We start from the raw sequence: 20856 nt of genomic DNA, 5'->3' as shown, positions 1-20856 counted from the left end.
TGGAAGATAATAACACTCCGCGATAAGTGCACCGCGGTGAGGCTCGCTTGGCCGAGTGGGAAAGAGTTAGCGATTGCCGGAGAGCAAACGATCCGCCGATAACAGGCCCAACTCGAAGCGAAAATGAGAGTGCCCCGAGAGAGCGGCACTCGAGTTCCAAGTGTGCTAATCCTCGCGCACACGATCGTTGCCACGGTAGTAGTCCCCTCGTATCGGGGGCGCAATTGTTGCGCCGGGCACGGCCCGTACGGTGCGAAGGCAGACGATCCCATCCAGTGGCCGAATATATCAGTGCGGTGCGTGGACGGTTAATCGACAGTCCACTAAGCGGTGTTGAGCGAAGGGCACCGGTGCTGAGAGTCGGTGTGCCCCGTTTTGTGCCCGGTTTGATTCCTACCTCAATTACACCGCCAGACCGCGGTGGAATATTATGTGATTTTAATCGCAACTCGCGGTGCGTGAAGTCATTGTTGCCCAATAGGAGAGTTGCTCAATAGGTGCAGCTGGTTACGTTGCCGGGCTGCGCCGGTCATCGAACGCGCGGCCAAATCCGGTAGCCGGCAGTCGGCAGTGTCTAAACGATCGATCCCACCGGAACATGAAGGTAAGCTCACCCAAACGCGATCGATGGAGCATCCGTGACTAGAATATTCGTATTAGGCAGTGCGAAAGTTGCGAACTCAGCTGCGTGCTGTGTTATTGTTATAATCCTGCGTTCCCGTTTGACCTTCGATCGAATGATCGGTGATCGAACGATGATGAGTGATGATCGGTACAATAAAACCGACGTTGCTTTTGACGTACACACACCGGCGGAGATGTGTTTCTGCACTTCTTTGCTCTCTCGGTTTGAGAGACCCCGTGACGCGTGCTCCGAGCCATAAAACACGCGTCGATAAAACGTATCGTACCGTCGCCACTTGTCTATTGTACGTTGTGCTGTGCCCTGTAAACAGAATTGTTCATGGTCATTGCTTGATTATTGCTTATTATCTTTGAGCGTAATCTTCGCCAGCTTCTCCCCGCGGGAACTTCTCGCACCGCACGCAGGGAATCGGGTGCGCAGCAACACCTCGGAGCTCGGAGTGGCCTCGTCTGGATCCAGCTGCCCAGCTTCCACTGGTTCTAATACAAATGTGTCATTGCAGGCCCTAGCTTATCTTCTGATCGTTGGTGGGTGCTCCCTGTTGTGGACGGCTCGAGCCCTACCGCAGGTGGTAGTGCAGCGCGATGGGCTGACCGAGGAGCAGATGGTGGTCACCCTCGAGAAGTACGATCAGGAGGTGCAGTACCACTGCAACCGTAATGCGATCGCCAACTGGGACGTGGCCACCAACACGGAGAACGTGACGCTGCAGGAGGTACAGAACACCGTGTCGTTGGAGTACGCCAAGTTCCGCAACGATTACTACGAGCGGTACTTCCGGGATGCCGACGTTGAGCAGTACCGGGACGAGAAGGTGCGCAAGCAGTTGCGCCTGTTGAAGGACCTCGGGACGGCGGCCCTGCCCGCGGAGAAGCTGGAGGCTTACAATCGGGTGATGCGCCGGATGGATTCCGCGTACCAGCTGGCGGAGGTCTGTCCATACACGAACCAGGACTGTGGTCCGGACGACCCGAAGTGGACCCTCGATCCGGAGCTCGAGCGAGTGCTGGCCGAGTCCAGTGACTACGACGAGCAGGAGTACGTGTGGCGCCGGTGGCGGGAAGAGTCGGGCAAGAAGATGCGCACCGACTACCGGGAGTACGTTTCGTACGTGAACGAGGCGGCCAAGTCGAACGGTTACACCGACTACGGTGCCCTCTGGCGGTCAAAGTACGATGATCTGCGGTTGGGTCAAACGCTGGAGCGTCTGTGGTCGGAGGTGGAACCGCTCTACGATGAGCTGCACACGTACGTGCGCTATCGGCTGCTCGCGCTGTACGGGGATCGGATGGATCGGGACAATCCGCTGATTCCGGCCCACCTGCTCGGTAACATGTGGGCCCAGTCGTGGGCCAATTTGTACGATCGCATCAAACCGTTCCCCAACGCCAGTTTGGTGGACGTGACGGCGAAGATGACCGAGCTGGGGTACGATGCGCGCAAGATGTTTGAGATGTCGGACGAGTTCTACCGGAGCCTTGGGCTGCCGAGCAGCGCCATGAGCTACGGTCCGCGGGCCGTCATCGAGAAGCCGCCCCAGAAGATCGTTTGCCACGCGTCGGCCTGGGACTTTTGCGACGGCGAAGACTTCCGCATTAAGATGTGCACGAACGTGAACATGGAGGACTTTGTCACGGTGCACCACGAGATGGGCCACATTATGTACTACCTCCTGTACAAGGATCAGCCGCAGCTGTTCCGGACCGGTGCGACGCCGGCTTTCCATGAAGCGGTCGGAGACACGATCGCCCTGTCCGTGGCCACACCGAACCACCTGCGGAAGGTGGGCCTGCTGGATGAGTACGCCGATAGCGAGGCGGACAACGTGAACGCACTGTTCGAGATGGCGCTCGAGCGGGTGGCGTTCCTGCCGTTTGGCTACCTGATCGATCTGTGGCGCTGGGATGTGTTTAGCGGTGCGGTCAACGAGAGCGACTGGAACGCACACTGGTGGCGGCTGCGGGAAAAGTACCAGAAAGTGTACGCACCGATCGGGCGCACCGAGGAGGACTTTGACCCCGGCGCGAAGTACCACATTCCGGCCAGCTCGCAGTACATCGCGTACTTCCTGGCGCACATTCTTGAGTTCCAGTTCTACCGTTCGCTCTGCATCGAAGCCGGCCAGTACGAGCCGGCGGGTGACGCCACGGAACCGCTGCACAAGTGTGACTTTTACTCTAGCCACGCGGCCGGCATGAAGCTGAAGGAGGGCCTCTCGCTGGGGTACAGCGAAGGATGGGAAGATGCGCTCGAGAAGCTGACGGGCGAGCGGGAAATCAGTGGCCAGGCGCTGCTGGAGTACTTTGAGCCACTGTACCGGTTTTTGCGCGAAGAAAACCGCAAGTTCCGGGCGGCCGAGATGGAGCATATAATCGAGCGGTACAGTGGCCAGTACTCGGAGGCGTGTAATCGGCAGGTGAAGGCTCAGTTCGCCACCCAGGTTGATGTGGGCAACCCGGAGCTACAGATGCAGCTTGCGGAGGTGTTGGCCAACAACACGCAGTTCGTGGTGGAGAACTACGATCAGTACTTTTCCGACGTAGACCCGGTCACGTTTGAAGATCCAACGGTTAGCCGGCAGTTGCAGTTTTTGACGCAAATATCGATCAACAAGCTGGCCCCCGACGATCGCACGACGGTAAGTAGAGTCGGGAGTGGACTTCGGTCGGGCATATTAATAGAGTGTCATGATGGGTGGTGCTGTCTTTTTAGCTCCAAAATGCCCTCGGCAGTATGCAAATCCGATACAGCACGGCCCGGATCTGCCCGTACACCGATAAGTTGTGTACGGATGGCAAGCTGTCGCTCGATCCGGAGCTGTATGAGATAATGGCCAAATCGAACGACTACGAGGAGCTGCTGCACGTGTGGAAGGAGTGGCGCCGCGAGACGGGGCGTGAGATGCGCCGAGATTACGCCGACTACGTGGCGCTGATGAACCGGGCCGCCAGCTTCGGGGGCTACGAGAACATGGGCGAACAGTGGCGGTCCGCGTTCGAGCAGGAGAACTTTGTCGAGTCGATGGAACGGCTGTGGAGTGAGCTGGAACCGTTCTACTCCGAACTGCATACGTACGTGCGGCGGAAGCTGAGGGACATCTACGGTAGCCGTATGCCGGATGATGGCAAGGGTTCCATACCGGCCCATCTGCTCGGTAACATGTGGGCCCAATCGTGGATCAATTTGTATGACCGCACGAAACCGTTCGCCAACACGGTCGATCTGGACGTGACGGAGGCGCTAAAGGCGAAGAACTACACCGCGCGCCAGCTGTTTGAGATTGCGAACGAGTTCTACGTCGGCCTCGGGTTGCCCGACAACAGCATGAGCTACGACGAGGCACGGGGCGCAATGATCGAGAAGCCGACGGACCGAGAGGTCACGTGTCACGCTTCGGCGTGGGACTTTTGCGATCGGCAGGACTTCCGCATCAAAATGTGCACTCGCATGAACATGGAGGACTTTGTGACGATCCACCACGAGATGGGCCACATCAACTATTACATCCTGTACAAGGAACTGCCGGTGACGCTGCGCAGCGGAGCGAACCCAGGCTTCCACGAGGCCGTCGGGGACACGATTTCGTTGTCCGTGGCTACGCCGAAGCACTTCGAGAAGATCGGGCTGCTGGTCGGCTACAACGACACGTACGAGGAGAACATCAATGCGCTCTACCAGAAGGCCCTCGATCGGGTCGCGTTCCTGCCGTTCGGGCTGCTGATCGACATGTGGCGATGGGAGGTGTTCGCGGGCAAGGTGGAGTACGACCGTTGGAACGAACGGTGGTGGGAACTGCGCGAGAAGTACCAGAAAGTGTCGGCCCCGGTCGAGCGCGATGGTGACGACTTTGATCCGGGCGCCAAGTATCACATTCCTTATGACAGTCAGTACGTGTCGTACTTTATAGCTCACATTCTGGACCTGCAGCTCCACAAGGCTCTCTGCCAGGTGGCGGGCCAGTACGATCCGAACGATCCGGCGAAAGCGCTGCACAAGTGCGACATCGATGGATCGCGCGCTGCTGGAGATCTCCTGAGGGCCGGTCTTTCGCTTGGCCGCTCCGTGCACTGGTCGGAGGCGCTAAAGGCAATGACGGGCGAAACGGAGCTCCGGACCGACGCCCTGCTGGAGTACTACAGACCGTTGCACGAGTTCCTGAAGGAAGAGAATGCCAAGGCGGGTGCCCACGTCCACGTGGCCAGCGGATCGGCTGCACTGGTGCTTTCGCTGTCGGTACTCTTCGTCGCACGATTCCGTTAATCGATTCCGTCGATTCCGGATCGTCGTTCGATGTTTGTTTGTTGTTCAGGTTCATGCTGAGCATTCACCCCTACCGATTAAATGTGTAAATAAAACAAAATTAAAAGGAAAAAAACGCAACGCTTATCGCTCGGACGTAGAGCGGACGTAGCGGACCCAGCCATCGACGCAACGTCGGCGAAAACAAAAAGAAGCGCCACCCCACATTGCGCTGGTCAGTGAACGCCAATTGAGAGTTAACGAAGATAGTTTACTCGATTCGCCCGACTGACCAGCGGCGGACTCGACTTTCGTGCGTGCGCTCACTTGGCTTAAGTTTGTTTTTCGTTTTGTTTTCAAAATAAATGTAATTTCGCAGCCAACGCGATACGCGAACTGCTGAATGGGCCTATGTTTTGTGTTATGAGAGATGAAACAAAGTTCAGATGATATCCACTTCATTTCGGTTTTGGCAGAATATTGTGCGATACAAGTTAAATATTTAGAATAAATCTAAAATCTAAAACGACACTAGAATGAGTTGGAAAAGTTAGGCCACCGATCGATTTGATTAAATAAATTATAAAATGATTAATGATGCTGAAATTTTCAGAATCTTCTCGAGGCTCATTTTAAAGGAATACAGTTTAAGGACGTTTCACAGTTTCGTTTCATTTTCTCTTTTGTATATCTGGCTTCTGTATATTCGTTAGCATAGTTCGATCTGGTTTGCGTTCACCCAATTCATCCAAATGTTGATCTTTTGCTCTGTTATGTTTTCTTTAGTCTCGTACAATGGGATTAAATTTTTATATTTTTTATATTTTATATTTTTATAATTTTTAAATTTTTGTGATGATGTCTTCACCAAGACGTATAGCATTATAGAAAGTATAAAATTATTCACACATTCATATGAAAGTAGTAAATTTTAAAATAGACAAAAAGACAAGATATTGACTGAATGATCCATACCAATTCGCTATCAGTTGTCAAGTTTTGATAACCTACTCCTAAATGGTTCAGTAAATAGTAAACAGCGATGCGTCATACAATTCATTGGCCCCTGACCTGTTGTTATCACGATCCGCACGTGGTCACGAAACCCCATTTTCCCATTGTTGCCTTTCGTAGTAGCTCAGTGAGTGGCACTGTGAAGCCGGAAAAACGTAAACATTTGAGTGACTCTGAGTGCTGCGAAACGCGAAACACTACACGAACTGCGAACGCGAGTGAACGGGTTGCTTTCGTTCACGCAGTGGAGCCGATGAGTCGCGACCGGTAAACAAAAAGGATGATTGATGGGTTCGATTAGTTTGTAGAGCGATTTCTGGTGCCAATCAATTGAACAATTATAGGAAACATCTTCTCAGCGGGAGCCACACTGAAGTCCTGGGGTTAGAGCTAAGACCCGAGAATACGCGCACTAATTTATCCCCCTCTTTTCTGTGTTTCTGTTCTTTAAGGGTCACTTCTACTATTCATGGGGAATTAGAGTGTTATCAAATAATTCACTTTAAAATCTTTCGAATTCGTGAAGTCTCAACAACTCTCAAAAATTAAATAAAGTTATCGCTAAAATCACTAACCATTACAAATCGTGTGAACTTTTGTAGAGATCCTCATTAAGTATCATCATTAAACTTGAAAGAAGCCTTACCGGTGAATGGTAGCCTGGGGGACCCTCGTGTTGCCGGCACTAATCATAAAATATGTTCGTCCAATTAACGAATGTCCACACCCACCACCAATCCGTCGCGAAGCAGTTCGGTGAAGTGAGTGTACGCCTCACCGTGTACACAGCTCTCGTGCTCGGTTGACATCGAGATTCCCGACAGCTGGTCGTCGGCGATATAAGAAAACGGCACCCACCGGCATCGAGGTTCAGTTGTGTCCGGTGCGTGATTCTATCCGAACGTCGTGCGTTGTACCGGCCAGTTCTGGTGTCTGCGGCGACGGCTCCCGCGGGGTAGTGTGAAATGTGGTCAAGCTGAGTTGCCTTCCTTGGCTGAAGACGATAAATCCGACGAACGTGGAACGTGTGACACATTGAATGGCATCTCGCCTTTGGCGCCACCAACTCGCTGGATGTTAATTTCCATCCGCAATGGTGCAGAACGGCGAGATTGTCTGTGACTGGCGGGTAACGGCCAAAGCCCAGACTATCGGAGTTTGAAAATTTTCCCATGTTCGGTGGATCAAGTGGTAAAAAGATTCGTGCAGAATGTGAAATGCTCGTCGATCGATTACCGTTTTACGATGGCTGCAGTATATATTGTTGAGAAAAGAAAAACTGTTGCTGATTCGCATTCGATCCGGTTGATTAGGTCCCGTGGAGGAAAATGAAGCCTCTGAGCAATGGTTTGCAGTGTCGAGCTGTTATCAATATTTATATCGTTTGCTAACCGTGACCGTGACCAGCGTGTTTGTGAATCGATGCGACGTTTGGGGGCCCCCACAGTACGCGATACGGGATTCTCGGATACATTACGCAGATTGTTTTTTATGTCTTTATGAATGTTTTACGATTCCTCTTGGCTACTCCCAGCATTTACTGATGGTGATTGATGTGGAACATTTATTAATAGACCTTTGGTGAAGCGTGTTATCCACTCGAGGTACTAGAGCCATAGCACGTGCCCGATGGAGGCGCTTGGTACGGCTTTCATTTTCCCCACTGCCGAGCTTAAAAGATAACGAAAATTTGGACACTGTGTCTCCGTCGGATATCCTTGCTTTCTCATTCGCCACACACGCTGGGTCGACTTTTGATCCGTGTCCCGTTCCATCCTTAGCATCTCCACTTCCGGTAGGGTGTTGGTCCCTGTTAATGGATGGGTTAAATTGGCAGCCGGTAAGCCTCTTTCTTCCTTCAACGTATCGTGCAGAGTGACGCTCGAGCACTGTTTGATAAGCCTTGTGCAAACATCAAGCTTTCGATTCACAGTCAGTAGATAGTCTTTAGCACAACACATCGTCCCATTGTGGGGTCTATTTGGTTTCCATATTATGCATGGAAAGGTCCGAGATGATAAAGGAGTTTCCGAATTCACTGACGTTCGATTAGGGATCTAGAATCGAATTAGCTGACTGGGTTCGTGCGAATTATGACACGACCCTCGACCCTTGCAATTAAGGCCCCATTTTGCGTTATTAGCATTTTGGCAGCATTTTAACGAACGGAATAATAAAATGATTGGAACGTTTTATTTTAATTACATGCAAGAACTAATCTATCTTTTTGGTAATTGAATGGTCGTACTCAATGGTAAAATACCAGAATTCGTAAAACTGTTGTATTTATTTTGGAGAATTTATTAACAACATTATCTTGCCGTAAATCATAAATCACAAATACCCAAGCACTAAGTAGATATCACGTGGTTGTCACAATCACAGAGAAGGTCACACTCGACCATAAAATCCCAAATTTAGCCGAAGAGTGCAACATAAATAGACCCTGGCCGGTGTACATCGGTTTCAATGTCACATTGAGTTTCTCCGAGTGTCGCCAAGAACGTGTGAGAAAACCTACGATTTTTAGTTCGTTTTGGCAAACAATATACAGAACAAAACACAAACACAATAGAGCATGAAAGACAAATGTACTTTAATATGGCGAATCCTTCGAATCCCCGCGTCATTCGTTGACAATGTCTAAATTGGAAATGTTCGTCTTTGTTGAACACTATTGATTTTTGGCGTTAAAAAAGGGAAAAAAATCTTTCTATAAACATGTGTTGCAGCATCCGTAATCAACGGACCAAAGACTGTTGGACATTTCTTGAAGTAATTCAAGAATGAGCTCATCCGTAGCAAATCAAGTACAGCATTGGTATTCCCGAGATGTTTCCTTTTATTTTTATCTCTAGAAGCAAACATCCATCTACGTTGTTCTCTGCTACGGATGAGTCAAAGATTAGATGAAATTCTTTCTATTCTATTGCCCTTAAGACGAGTGAGAGCGAAGGAAACAGTTTCTACGAAAAACTATGATTCTATTTGATGAAATTTCCAAATCATATATCGAATCATGTATGGATGGATGGCTTAGAAAATAGCGTCATCCGTGTCCCGTGTTGATTACTGTGTTTCCTTCTAGTTTGTGCTGTTCCATGATCGGGGCGATGTGTAACTTTTGGCGAAGCTTTGATAACGTCGTCGGTGAAAGGAGTCGTGCCTTATAAGTTGAAAACTTTTCCTCACATTTATGAGGGTCGCACCGGAATGCGAAGGAGCGTGGAAAGAAACGGAAAGAACGCAAAAGTGTTCTACATTGTGTTATTCTTCTAGCCACTAAGAAGCCATTAGCACCTTCCCGCTGGAGGAAGTTTACGAAGCGTTTTTGCGACAAATTGTTTTGGGGCCGTCTTTCGCAAGCACTGAAGATGTTTGTTGGGAATTAAAAAGATATAGCCGGAGTTTGAAATGTCCTATTTTTGAAGTATACTTTGTATTGTGGCAGGCAACACATTAATAAACATGAAAAATATAAGCACCATTCGGTGTTATAAGAAAATAGGCCGGTTCAAGTGGCAAGTTCAGATGTTCTCAAATATTCTCAAATATTCTCAAATAGTGCTTACATATTGAACAAAATTAATTAAGTGTACAGTATGCGTCCTCGTAAGTAACCTTCGAAACTATTTTGAAGATCGGTTTGTTCATCATTCTTTCCATTCCGTATTGTAGCCAGCAGCGGCCTCTACATTGTAAATATACCGTATTTTTCCGTGTATAACGCGCACTTTTTTCCCAATTTTTTTAGCTCTAAAATCTGGGTGCGCGTTATACAAGGGGAGTAAACATTTTGTCTCCTCCAAGCATACAAATGTGCCCTTTTAGGTACATATTCTATGGTATTATTGAATAAATTATGAAATGAAACATATGTTAGGAATATAATTATCTATGCAATATCCTTTTTAAGTCATGGCAGGGAGTTGAAACAGAAGTTGTTGTGAAATCATTTAAAAAATGTGGCATCAGCATCGATCTGAAGATGTCGCAATTTATGAGGACTCTTCAGAGAGTGACAATGAGGAGTACAGTGAAGAGCAATTAGAGAATATCAATTTGTCAGACAGCAGTGAATCTGAGTTTGAAGATTATTACGAAATATAAAATACTAGTATGTCTTTTGTAATGTATACGCATTTTATCTTTAGTCTACTTTAGAATATTTATAGAGTATTTAGAGTAATACATTATTATCATTTGGTATTTGTTGGATATCACATATCTGAAAAATGTAAAGTAAAAAATTTGTTTTCCAATTCTGTTCTCGTAAAATATGGGTGCGCGTTATACACGGGTGCGCGTTATACACGGAAAAATACGGTACTTATGTAAAGCGGATTAAAATGGCACGCGGTTTGAAGTAATCTACTCCAATGAGACAGATAACGGTAGCTTTTACAACGTTGTTCTTATTTTCACCATTCGAAACTGGTGCCGGTGAAAATGTTGCTTTTATCCCCTAAATGTTCCCTTAGCTCGTTGAGCCAACCGTTTACGGTTTCCCGTTCCGCACCGACAGTGGCCAGTTCGGTGAAAAGGTTCATTTTCATAAAACTGGAGGAAATCTCATTGAACATAAATTGAATGCCATCTCCCGGGCATTCCGGTGTGCCCCGACCTTGCAACTGGATCGAACGTTTGCTCGGTTGGATTGCTGATAGAGGCAAGCCGGAAGCCGGTCACGTGCGAACGATTTGTTTTATGTAGCTTACGCTGTCACCGTGGCTAATGTACCGTGGGGTAATTTCAATCCAAATCGAACGTTCGGTACAGAGGTGATCCTGAGGCATGATCCATTAATCGTACTTGCGCTTCGTACCGGGCGATCGTCAGTCGGTCTAAGATGGTCTCGAGCAACGTCTCGTGTCCTTGAACACCTGCCCGCCCACCGGTTGCGCCGTGATAGGCGGACGGGACAATTTGTGTTCCCATCAAGCGCAGCTGGTTTCCTTTTGGGGTGCACATTATTATTCTGACGTCAAACAGCACTGTGACAGGGATGTTGACTTTTCTGTACGATTTGCTGACGCGAAAAGAAAAGATCTCGTATTTTCGCTTCTAAGAGCCGAAAAGAAAGTCCTTTTCCTTGGCTTTAGACAGTAAGCATTAGGCTTTGGTTCACCGGCATCCGAGCCACCGAGGAACATAACAAAAGCTAATTAAATACTTTCTTGCCTTTGGGGTTCTGTGTTCATTCGAACACAGGGGCTCACCGCTGGGTCCTTCGAACTCGCTATCGACATTAGGCAGCACCAGCTGGACGATGTTGAAATTAATATTAGCACACAACTTTCTTCGGCTCGAAACGGACACGAGCACGGTAGCCGCTGCCGGTCAAGTGCCGGACACTCGTGGCAGCAACTGGTGGAGATAATTGTAAAGACGCAACGCACGGAAGAGCTGTTAAAACAGTGGCACCATTTACGGTTTGGTGCTCGAGAGAAAATAATTAACTTAATAACATTTCTCGAGTGCGATGAAATTTGAATCGCTTGAAATCGCCCAACATAGCCACAGCATTCTTTTGCTTCTTTGATTGCTTTTACTAAAAATTTCGGCTTTTTCTGTGAGTTCTGGCTAGGCTAGCAGCCAAATGTCAACCGAAAGGTCAAACACGCATGGTTTTTCGATGATTTTGCGATACACTCAGGTACAGTCAATTTATCATCTTCGATTGGTGATCCTTGTTGTCTCGGGGACTTACTAACGAAATCAATTTCGTGCTGATGAGATTGTGCGGGGTTCGGGACGGATGTGGTGGTTAAGGTCTTCCGAGAGTAATAAATCATCATTATTGTAGGATTTGTTAGGAAGCGCCGGTTGGCCTCGGCGAATCGGGCAACCCTAGAGCGACGGTAGTCTACGAGAATTAAGTGAAAATTTACCCGACGGATAGTAGAGCAAAAACAAAACCCTAACCAAAAATAACCGGATGTCTGATTATACACCCTGACCGACGGCCGATACAAGAAATGAACCAGAAGAGGAGCGTCTGGCGAAAGTTTGTTTTTCGTTCTTCTCTAAATTACAGTTCGCTCTACCCCAAACGAACACGGCAGCATGGTAGAAATTTACATTCTCATGTTTCCCGTTCACAACACCACCCTTAAGCCCCAGATGGCGGGATCTTACGGCCACCTTAAGGGTAGCGGAAATGGAATCCGAGTTTGTTGTTGGGGGAGTAGCGATGTTGGTAATTCGCTCCGATGCGGCTCTTCCATTATCGAACACCGAACACCTTTAGCCATGCTCGGCAAGACGCGTCCGTGTTTCGCCTTGCTTCCGGCAGCGTAGGGTCGTTCCATCCGCCCAAAGAAAGATGTTTTCCATTTGCGGACAAAATTTATGCTAATTTGCGGGACGCATCAGCGGGGCCAACGTCCACGGTGGAAGGACGGTGTGCTCTCGGTCGGAAAGCGAAAGTTTGTGGAAAACACTTGGTCTTGGCCGATTTTTGATTGGATCACAAAACAAAGTAAGAAGACCGACGCTGGCGGAGGATGTAGAGCGTTGAAATACAGGCGTGCTGGTAAGATACATTATGCGGCAGATCATCGCAGTTTTGTTTTGTTAAGCGTTTTGTTGCCCCCCCAAACCCATGTTTTGGTTGGCATTGACCTCTACCGGGCGGTGGCGAAAAGTTCCCACCGTTAGCCGCTCCACCGTACGGTATTTACTTTTACTTTTTTCAACTCTATCGAAAAGGAACGCAAGAAACCCATCATCAAACATTTAATTGGGTGTAGCGAAAAGTAATTGACTAATAAAGGGGAAAATTTAACCGTACTATTCAATTTAATATTAAATTTGGTATTCTGGCATTTGTTATTTAAGTACTGGCTAAGTGGGATTCTTTATAAACGATTCACACAGTTTCCGTTATATTGTATATTATTTAGAAAAGAAATTTTTAGAATTAGAAATATTTAGAAAAGTGGAGTATTTTTAAATTTTAGAAACCAAACATTGCATTTATGGCAAATTTTCGATGAGATACTTATACTAAAAATAAATTTTAAATCAGTGCATTAATAAAGTTAAGAATTCTTTTTGTATACCCAATATCTTATATTAGGTGTGTAAAAAATTTGTATTCGTCATTTATTCAATTTTGATTTTTTTTTATCGTTAAATTGACATTACGCTTTCTGTTTCTGTGAATACATACATTTATACAGATAATATAAATCTATGGATTTTTAAATTAAGTAAGTGTTTTTATTGCAATATTGTCTTTGTATGATGTTTGTATTTTCAAATTATTCACAGGATAAATAGAAGCGTTCGGCATTGAATACGCTTTATGTTTGCCCCACAGATCTTCGAGTCACATCGCTGACACTGTAGAGAGAAGCCAATATACAAATAATATCAAAACATCCTAATATTGCGCGTCTAACGTTGTGCAAGGACTGTGAAAATGAAGTCGTTCATCGTGGGGATCGTGAAATTGGTTTTTGAAACCCTCGCACCTTTTTCCGTGCCTGCGATGGAAAAATGAAGTGTAATACGCTAAAACCGCCAACCCTCAGCAAACTTGGTGCACCTGTGTAAAGAGAAGCCGTGTCCCTTTGGAGGGAGTGCCGCCGAATAAACAGCGCACAGAGTACCCAGATTTCGCCCGGAAACTGCTGCCTGCAGCACCGTAAGCCCCGAAACCATGTATGGAATGCTTCTGGAGAGCGTACAGCACTTCGTACAGGTATGTACAGCAAAATGGTTTGTGTTCTTGGGGTTTTCTCAGCCTCGCCTCGGTATCGTTTGGGGCGGTTTAAATATTCACGCCATTGCAAGGAAAAGAACACGCAAGAAAATGTAAAGTTCACAAACCCGTTTCCTTGCCGCCCGGTCCTAAAGCGTGTATAATATTCAATTTAAAGCGCTCATAAAAGTTGCTATTTTAACCCGAATTCTTTGGGGGGTTAAGTCATCTCTCTAATACTTCAAAGGAAGTGAAGGTACGTACCATCTACGAGCGGCCAAAGAAGAGAAACGCCAAATCTTAGCAGATTAAGAATGATTACGCCAGTCGAGCGTGAAGTCAGTCAATGAGTCTTATTACAGGTGTTAGTGCTCCAAATTTGATTTGGTATTAAAGCATGGAAAGTTGGAGCGAAGGCTGCCACAGTTTGTCAAGGCTTTAACTTTCCTTCCAAGGCGCACGTCGGACGCATGACTCTAGGACACAACTGTACAGCTGGGTCCTGGAGCTTGATTTGCTTTTTCATTATCGGTGAACTGTGTGATTAAGGTTGGCCTTTTCCTTGTGGACCAGACGGACTTCGGCGCGGCATGAGCTTTGCGTCTGTTCATTCCATCCATCCACTTCCATCAGATTTGTCTCAAAGGCATTCCCCAAGAGATCCCGATGTTTGTTATTGCATTGAATTGTCAAATAATTATTCCGTTTCACGTTAAAATTAACATTATATGTTCATGAAATGTAGACCTCACGGTAGAACGTTTGGCCTCATCTTTGTGCTGTTCAAAAATTGTCTGATGTCCAGAAGTATCTAACCTATGATAGGGGTATTCTCCTACATAACTAACCAAATAAATAGATAGATAGGATAAATGTAAAACGTAGTTAGTAGTAGACCTCAAAAATGAATATGAATTTCTTAGATGCATAGGCAGCAATTACTTACGTTTATTCGCCAGCCGCAATTTACGATCCACGCTATCTGTTACCTAGCATCAGCACGAAGGTGGTCAGAAGCTAGCGCAGGGAAAACATCCTGATGGGAAAGGTGCTCTAAGTTGAAAGCAATTTTTATGAAGCCTAAAACACAAGCAACGTGCTTGCAGCATTAGCCCAATGTCCTGTCCTGACAAACGATTTGACGTTATCGTTTACCATCCATCGAACGCAAAGCTGTCCCATTGAATCGAGGTCATTGGGAAGCCTGGGCTACATCCTAATAAAGTACGGGTGTCGTTTCATTCTTCCTGTTCAATTCGGGAGGTCCTTTATTCTGGGCGATGCAATTAGAGCTCGAGCATCCCCATCGAGTGCGTTCATTCCCCGTCTTGTGGATGATTGTTGTATACCGACGCCCGCGGTGTGGCGCGAGGCTCAAATTAATTAATTGCGGCAGGCGATACTATTGCTACCGAAGGCCCATCCTGCTGGTACGTTGTCCAAGATACGACTTCCGTTTACTGACAGTTTCGAGTACAACGGTTTGTGTTTTGTGTATGTTTTGAATCGATCCGATCTTTATTGGACCACTCACCGACCGTTCGTTCGCAAAGTCTCTGGCCGTGAGGTCCGTCTGCCGAAAAGACAGGCACTTCAAGTGGCCATCGCTGCTGGGTGATGGCTGAGTAGATAATCGATGCCGTTTGACGAGTTTACCACCAGCTCATCTGCCGGGCACACTGCGAAACGTTGCTTGAGGCCCCAGCCATAAATCTGGGAGTGATTTGATATTTTTATTCATACTTGACGCAGCAACTTTTTACGACTGTTTCAACCCCAAAAACCGAGAGACGGTTGTGAATGCAAATCATGGCCGTTGATTTTGCGAAATGTGCCCACCAGCGTGTTCGAGAGGAATAAAACATGAGAAACCAAGAAACGGTGCTTTCTTCGTGTGGCAAATCTGATACGAGTTGTTAAGATTTCATTTTTGATTTTCAACAATTTATCTACCTAGAAACTTTGCAGATCTTCTATAGCTTCTTGTTTTCTTTAGCAGAAAAATTTGGTTCCCTTACAAAATGCAGTGGTTTGCAAAATTTCCCTAACCGTAATGCATAGTTGAAGATGGTTAGTTATAGAACGGTATTTCGAAGGTTTTACATGATCTTGCCCACCGAGTTAGACTTAATTCCTAGACCTTAACAGAATTGGATGATTCAGTGTGCTACTTGCACTTCTGAATTTAATGTGGTTGTCGAATTTGATTTGAATTTGCCGACTTTACTTTACCGAACATATTTTTTTTTACGCTTGCAGGAATGATAATAATTGAAAATGAGTTAAGAATAAATTACTGTTCTATGTTTCCAGCTCGAATATGGAGAATTTGTGTGGCGCCAGGCGCTGCTTACCACCGGATGTAAGAACACAGTCTTCAACACCCACCAGGTAAGGGTGCAAGCGGCGATTCGTTTCTCGGACCATAATTGGAGCGCTTTTTCCTGACAGCTATATCCTGACAGTCTGATTCCCGATCTGGCCGCGGCTCTCTCGGCCATCACCGGTAAGCCGATCGACGAGTTTATGATATTCTTCGGCCGCTGCTTCGTGCGCTTCTTCAGCAACTTTGGCTACGATGAGCTGATCAAGGCTACCGGGCGCTACTTTTGCGACTTTTTGCACTCGGTGGACAATATCCACTTGCAGATGCGCTTCACGTACCGCAAAATGAAGAGTCCCTCGATGCAGCTGACGGAGGTGGACGAGCGCGGCGCCGTGCTGGTGTACAGGAGCACCCGAAGTGGCTTCTCGAAGTATCTCCGTGGCCAGCTGCTGGAGATTGCCAAGCAGCTGTACGGGATGGACGTGAGCATCAAGGTGCTGGAAAGCCAGAACGATAACCCGGGCGGTACTTCCGGACCGATCTCGATACAGGGTGGACTGAAGACGGTGATTGTGAAGTACCGTCTAGATTTTGACAATCGAGATTATGTAAGTGGGTGCCGGTGCTCTGGTGAGCTGATGATGAGCTGAGTTAGAGTTTGTCCTTCGCAGATGGAAAGACGTGTCCACATCAAGGCTCACCCATCGCAGCTTCAGCTGCCAACGGTCGACAGCATGGTGCTGCTGAATCTGTTCCCGTTCGCGCTGATCCTGAACGAGGAGATGAAAATTACGGCCGTCGGCGAAAAGCTCATCGAATCGTGGATGCTCAACAACGCCAACCGCTCACCGATCGAGCTGATCGGCGCAAAGGTGACGGAGCACTTCAAGCTTCGTCGTCCGAGTGGAATCACCTTTACCTGGGAGAATGTAAGCGGTGAGCCCTGATACCCATCTGCCCAACCGATAAAGGTTCGCCTTTCGCTTCCTGCCGGTCTAGATAAAAAATCTTCAAACGGTGCTGTTCGAGATCCAGCTACTGAAGGGATCCTCCGCCAAGGGATCGAAGGAACCTCCGAAAGCGATCGAGCTCCCGTCGCAGGAATCGTCGTCGCAGGTGGTGGCCAAGAATCCGGTCGACGATGCGTCGAAGCAGCTGACGTCCATGCCGCGGCGAGGATCGCAAGGACTGCGAAGCATTCTGCTGAAAGGTGAAATGCGCTACATTAAGGACATCAATTCGCTCGTGTTCCTGTGCAGCCCTCTGTAAGTGTAAGCGGGCATGACGAGTAACATACGCGGCTACGAAGAGTTCTTTTTAACCCGCAGCATCCAGAACCTGGAGGAGCTCCGCGAGATGGGCCTGTACCTGAACGATCTCAACCCGCACGGACTGAGCCGTGAGATGGTGTTCCAGGGCTTTCAGCACTACTCGCGGCTCGATTTGATGTGCGAACGGGCGGAGCAGCGCACGGAGGAGCTGGAGACGTCCCTCGTGCTGGCCGACTCCTGGAAGCGCCAAGGGGACGAACTACTGTACTCGATGATTCCTCGCTCCATAGCGGAGCGGTTGCGGGAGGGCCAAAACCCGCACGACACTTGCCAGACCTTCGAGGAGGTGACGGTGCTGTTCGCCGAGGTCCAGGAAACGATCACGGGCGACGACTCGATCAAGTACGCGATGACGACGGTCAACACGCTGAATGCGGCTTTCAGTGCGTTCGACGAGCTGATCCAATCTCCGATGGCGTACAAGGTGGAAACGGTGGGCAAGGTCTACATGGCGGTCAGCGGAGCACCGGATATTAATCCGTTCCACGCGCAGCACATGGCGGACCTGGCGCTGGAAATGCTGAAAAGTATTCGCGAACTCAATCTGCCCGGTGTTGGCGTGAAGATTGGGTTCCACTCGGGCTCGATTGTGGCCGGAATCGTGGGGCTCAAGGTGCCACGGTACTGTCTGTTTGGTGACACCGTCAACACTGCTTCGCGCATGGAGAGCAGCGGAGAGACGGATCGTATCCAGGTGTCGGGATACACGGCGGAGAAGTTGAAAAAGCTGCACTACGCCCTAACGTATCGCGGTAAGGTTGCCGTCAAGGTGAGTAACGTTGGACACCCATCCAGAATGCCGGAACCGGTAGCTCTCTCACCCTGACAGTGGAACCCTTCTCTTGCAGGGCAAGGGAGAAATGGAAACATTCTGGCTCGAGGGAACACCGGAGAGCAAGCAGTAGAAGGCAGTACACACCGTGGACCACACCGTGCCTTGTGCAGAGTCGGCCGTAACTTATTGGCTGTTCCTATGATGCACGCGTCTCACGAGCGTCACTTTATTGCAGCATCTTGTCCTATCGCACTATGTCCAGAAACAGTTCCTCAGACGGAGCATAAAATTGACCGAATAAACATAGGATCTGTACTATTCTACGCTAAGCAGTATCTCGGCTCTTTTCTTACGCTTAATCTTTACGCACTATCTAAAGATACGAAATCGAACTAGGCATTTACAGGTGCCCACAGGTGCCACGTTGGTTCTTAAGGGCCTCCGGCCACTTCTCCACATTTGCAGCCTGGTGCGTTGGCATTGATCCAGTCCGTAAACGGCGCGACGTCGGTGAAGACCGAGAGCTGCTCGGAGTTTTGGCACCCCACGTTGGGGATGTCTAGGGCGACTCCAAGCAATTTCCAGGCGGATCCCTCCCGGAACACCAGTGGATCGCCTCCGTCTCCCTGCAAAAGGAAATAGAATTTATTGCGCATCGTCCGCTTTCGTCTGCTACGGTCCGTGGGCCCAACTCGCCCAACTTACCGCGCAAGTAGCCGGGATTCCAGGGCTGGGCTTTATGGACCCTCCACACAGATTTTGGCTCGAAACCTGCGGGTATGACTGCTGGCAAACAATCGAGGGGAACATTAGCAGATCCGCTGCTTGCAAATTGACTGAAGGTCCATGTCCACCAGGAGTGGTAGTGCCCCATCCGACGACGGTTGCCATCGTCGGAGGGCTTGTGAATGTAGCCTGGCTCGGAAGGCAAACGGGCGTGAACGTGGTAAATGGTTTCTCCAGAGCCATCAGGCCGACGTTGTTCGCGAACAGGTTCGTGGTGACGTAGTTAGGATGGCTCAGTTTGCTTGCAATCCGTCGGGAATCCGACGGTCCGCTCGCACGGCTTACGAGAGTGTTGACTACCGCTCGGATGAGCCCGATGTTGGTCAGACTGTCTACGATATGCGCTGTGGTCACAAACCATCGGTCGTTGATCAGCGCACCTTGACCGGAAGGGCTATCCTGGTACGTGATTAGTACCAGAAATGGGAATTCGGTCGTACTGTTCACCTCTTTCCCATTCACAATGCGAAGTCCGGGCCCCGGTGAACAGACATCTGTAAGAAAGAAGAGCTCGGAAACTTTGGTTCTAGATGGTTCCAGATGGTTCTGACCCAAGTCTGGCTTCTAACCTTGTCCAGGTGCACAGGTGTTACATTCCAGGGAAGTTGATTTGACCACTGCTGTCCCGTCCGTCGCAGCGATTCGTCCGAAAACACCTTGAACCGGACTCGTGGCATCCTTCGTTCCGGGTGCCTTGTTCGGTCGATAGTTGGCAACTTGAAGTAGGCTCGCGAGTCCACTCTGCACGTTCGAACCAACCTGTCCGGTTACTACCTGAGCTGCGGCAGATGGGTTGGTGAGAGAGGATTGTACGCTACTGACGAACGAATCGAACGGATTGGTGGTCGCGTTAGCGGCAGTTGTTCCCGGAACCGGTGTGGTGGTGCTTGCAGCCGAGCTGGACGAAGATCCTCCGGCGGTAGTGGTGGCAGATGTCGTAGTAGCGGCAGTGCTGGTGACCGGCTCGTCGTTGGCTGGCCGGCTGATGCCGAAAAAGTTGTTGATGCCACTTTGCACGATCGTTCCCAGTTGGGCGACATTGCTTTGCGTTGTGTTGGTCGCGTTGCTACACGTTACGTTGTTGATTCCGGTGAAAGTAGTTTGCAGTGTGTTGGACACGTTGCACAGGGCGCCCAGCCCCTGCAGGTTGGTTGGAAAAGGATCATGCTGAGTGCCTTCCGTGCTGCCAGATGCTGGAGCGCTGGTGGATGCAGGAGTAACGGCGAAAATCCCGAGCTGCGCTATGGAGTTGGGTTTCGATGGCCTCGGTGGACTGGAGCCGGCTTGGATCTTGTCGAGGAACGCACTGAACTGGGGAACATGCGACGGTGCGCTCCAGGGAGCGCTTGAAGTCGTGCTGCTCCCATCGGACGGATCGTCGTAAGCGGCGATGGCTGCGTAAGGACTGTCGCCCGACTGGATGGCCGCGATGGTTTCCGGCGATATGTCCACGAGCGATTGCACGTTGTTGGCGGCCTGCGGGAAAGGCAGCAGGATCAGCCCCAGAGGTTTTGCCGTCGTTGGTCCATCCTGCTTCGGTGCTGGCGGTGTAATGATCCCTCCCGTCGGCAGATCCTGATGACGAGCACAGACGTGAGTACAAGGAACGTGATGGTGAAGAAATGAAAACACAAACACTTTCTAAATAAATGGCACACATACATCTCTCGTTAATGCGCGGTGCTTGGCCACTGTGGCCGAAACAACGGAGCACAGGACGACAAGGCTGAAAACGCTCGTCCTCATCGCTACCGAACAACTGCCGGAGCACTTCCGTCGTGACCAATGGACCCTTTTCAACTGCATCGCCGTATCGCCAAATTTGCGAATTTTATACTTCTCTGCGAGCTTCGGGGACCACTTCGTCGAAATGTTCTTGCCCTGGAACTGGTGCGCCTGAAATCAAGTTTTGGCCACTCTTCCAACCAGAACAGGATGCATGATCGATCGGGTTTTTTTCTTTTCCGTTTTGCGTTTGTGCAGCGGCGCTGATCACTTTCGTATGGTGCACTTGCAAAACTGGTTATGGAA

General features: G+C 48.9%; 3 protein-coding genes across 3 annotated transcripts; 2 read left to right on the top strand and 1 right to left on the bottom strand.

Annotated features, from left to right (window-relative positions):
* Positions 1–598: 598 nt before the first annotated feature.
* On the top strand, positions 599–5316 carry LOC131207463 (angiotensin-converting enzyme-like). The gene is made up of 3 exons (XM_058200077.1): positions 599–604; positions 1149–3284; positions 3359–5316. The coding sequence occupies exons 1-3, from the start codon at positions 599–601 to the stop codon at positions 4904–4906; spliced, it is 3690 nt and encodes a 1229-aa protein (XP_058056060.1). The 3' UTR covers positions 4907–5316.
* An 8114-nt stretch (positions 5317–13430) lies between these two features.
* Positions 13431–18305, top strand: LOC131212385 (soluble guanylate cyclase 89Db-like). The gene is made up of 7 exons (XM_058206228.1): positions 13431–13607; positions 15921–15998; positions 16059–16541; positions 16605–16862; positions 16933–17198; positions 17262–18033; positions 18113–18305. The coding sequence occupies exons 1-7, from the start codon at positions 13566–13568 to the stop codon at positions 18167–18169; spliced, it is 1956 nt and encodes a 651-aa protein (XP_058062211.1). The 5' UTR covers positions 13431–13565; the 3' UTR covers positions 18170–18305.
* A 165-nt stretch (positions 18306–18470) lies between these two features.
* LOC131207462 (mucin-17-like) lies at positions 18471–20571 on the bottom strand. The gene is made up of 4 exons (XM_058200076.1): positions 20488–20571; positions 19395–20400; positions 18745–19319; positions 18471–18665 (listed from the first exon to the last, which is right to left on the bottom strand). Exons 1-4 carry the CDS (start codon positions 20569–20571, stop codon positions 18471–18473), a joined length of 1860 nt encoding a protein of 619 aa, XP_058056059.1.
* Positions 20572–20856: the final 285 nt, after the last annotated feature.

This window comes from Anopheles bellator, chromosome 2, assembly GCF_943735745.2.
Source record: "Anopheles bellator chromosome 2, idAnoBellAS_SP24_06.2, whole genome shotgun sequence".
Classification (NCBI taxonomy): Eukaryota; Metazoa; Arthropoda; class Insecta; order Diptera; family Culicidae; genus Anopheles; species Anopheles bellator.
Note: the sequence above shows the minus strand (reverse complement) of the source record. Positions and strands in the feature narration are given on the sequence as shown.

Coding starts and splice junctions, on each gene's coding strand:
- LOC131207463 (XM_058200077.1), top strand. Junction 3,285..3,358: donor CCCCCGACGATCGCACGACG/GTAAGTAGAGTC, acceptor CTGTCTTTTTAG/CTCCAAAATGCCCTCGGCAG.
- LOC131212385 (XM_058206228.1), top strand. CDS start 13,566: ATGTATGGAATGCTTCTGGAGAGCGTACAGCACTTCGTACAG. Junction 13,608..15,920: donor GCGTACAGCACTTCGTACAG/GTATGTACAGCA, acceptor CTATGTTTCCAG/CTCGAATATGGAGAATTTGT. Junction 16,542..16,604: donor ATTTTGACAATCGAGATTAT/GTAAGTGGGTGC, acceptor TGTCCTTCGCAG/ATGGAAAGACGTGTCCACAT.
- LOC131207462 (XM_058200076.1), bottom strand. CDS start 20,571: ATGAGGACGAGCGTTTTCAGCCTTGTCGTCCTGTGCTCCGTTGTTTCG. Junction 20,401..20,487: donor ACCGCGCATTAACGAGAGAT/GTATGTGTGCCA, acceptor GCTCGTCATCAG/GATCTGCCGACGGGAGGGAT. Junction 18,666..18,744: donor GAATCCCGGCTACTTGCGCG/GTAAGTTGGGCG, acceptor TTCCTTTTGCAG/GGAGACGGAGGCGATCCACT.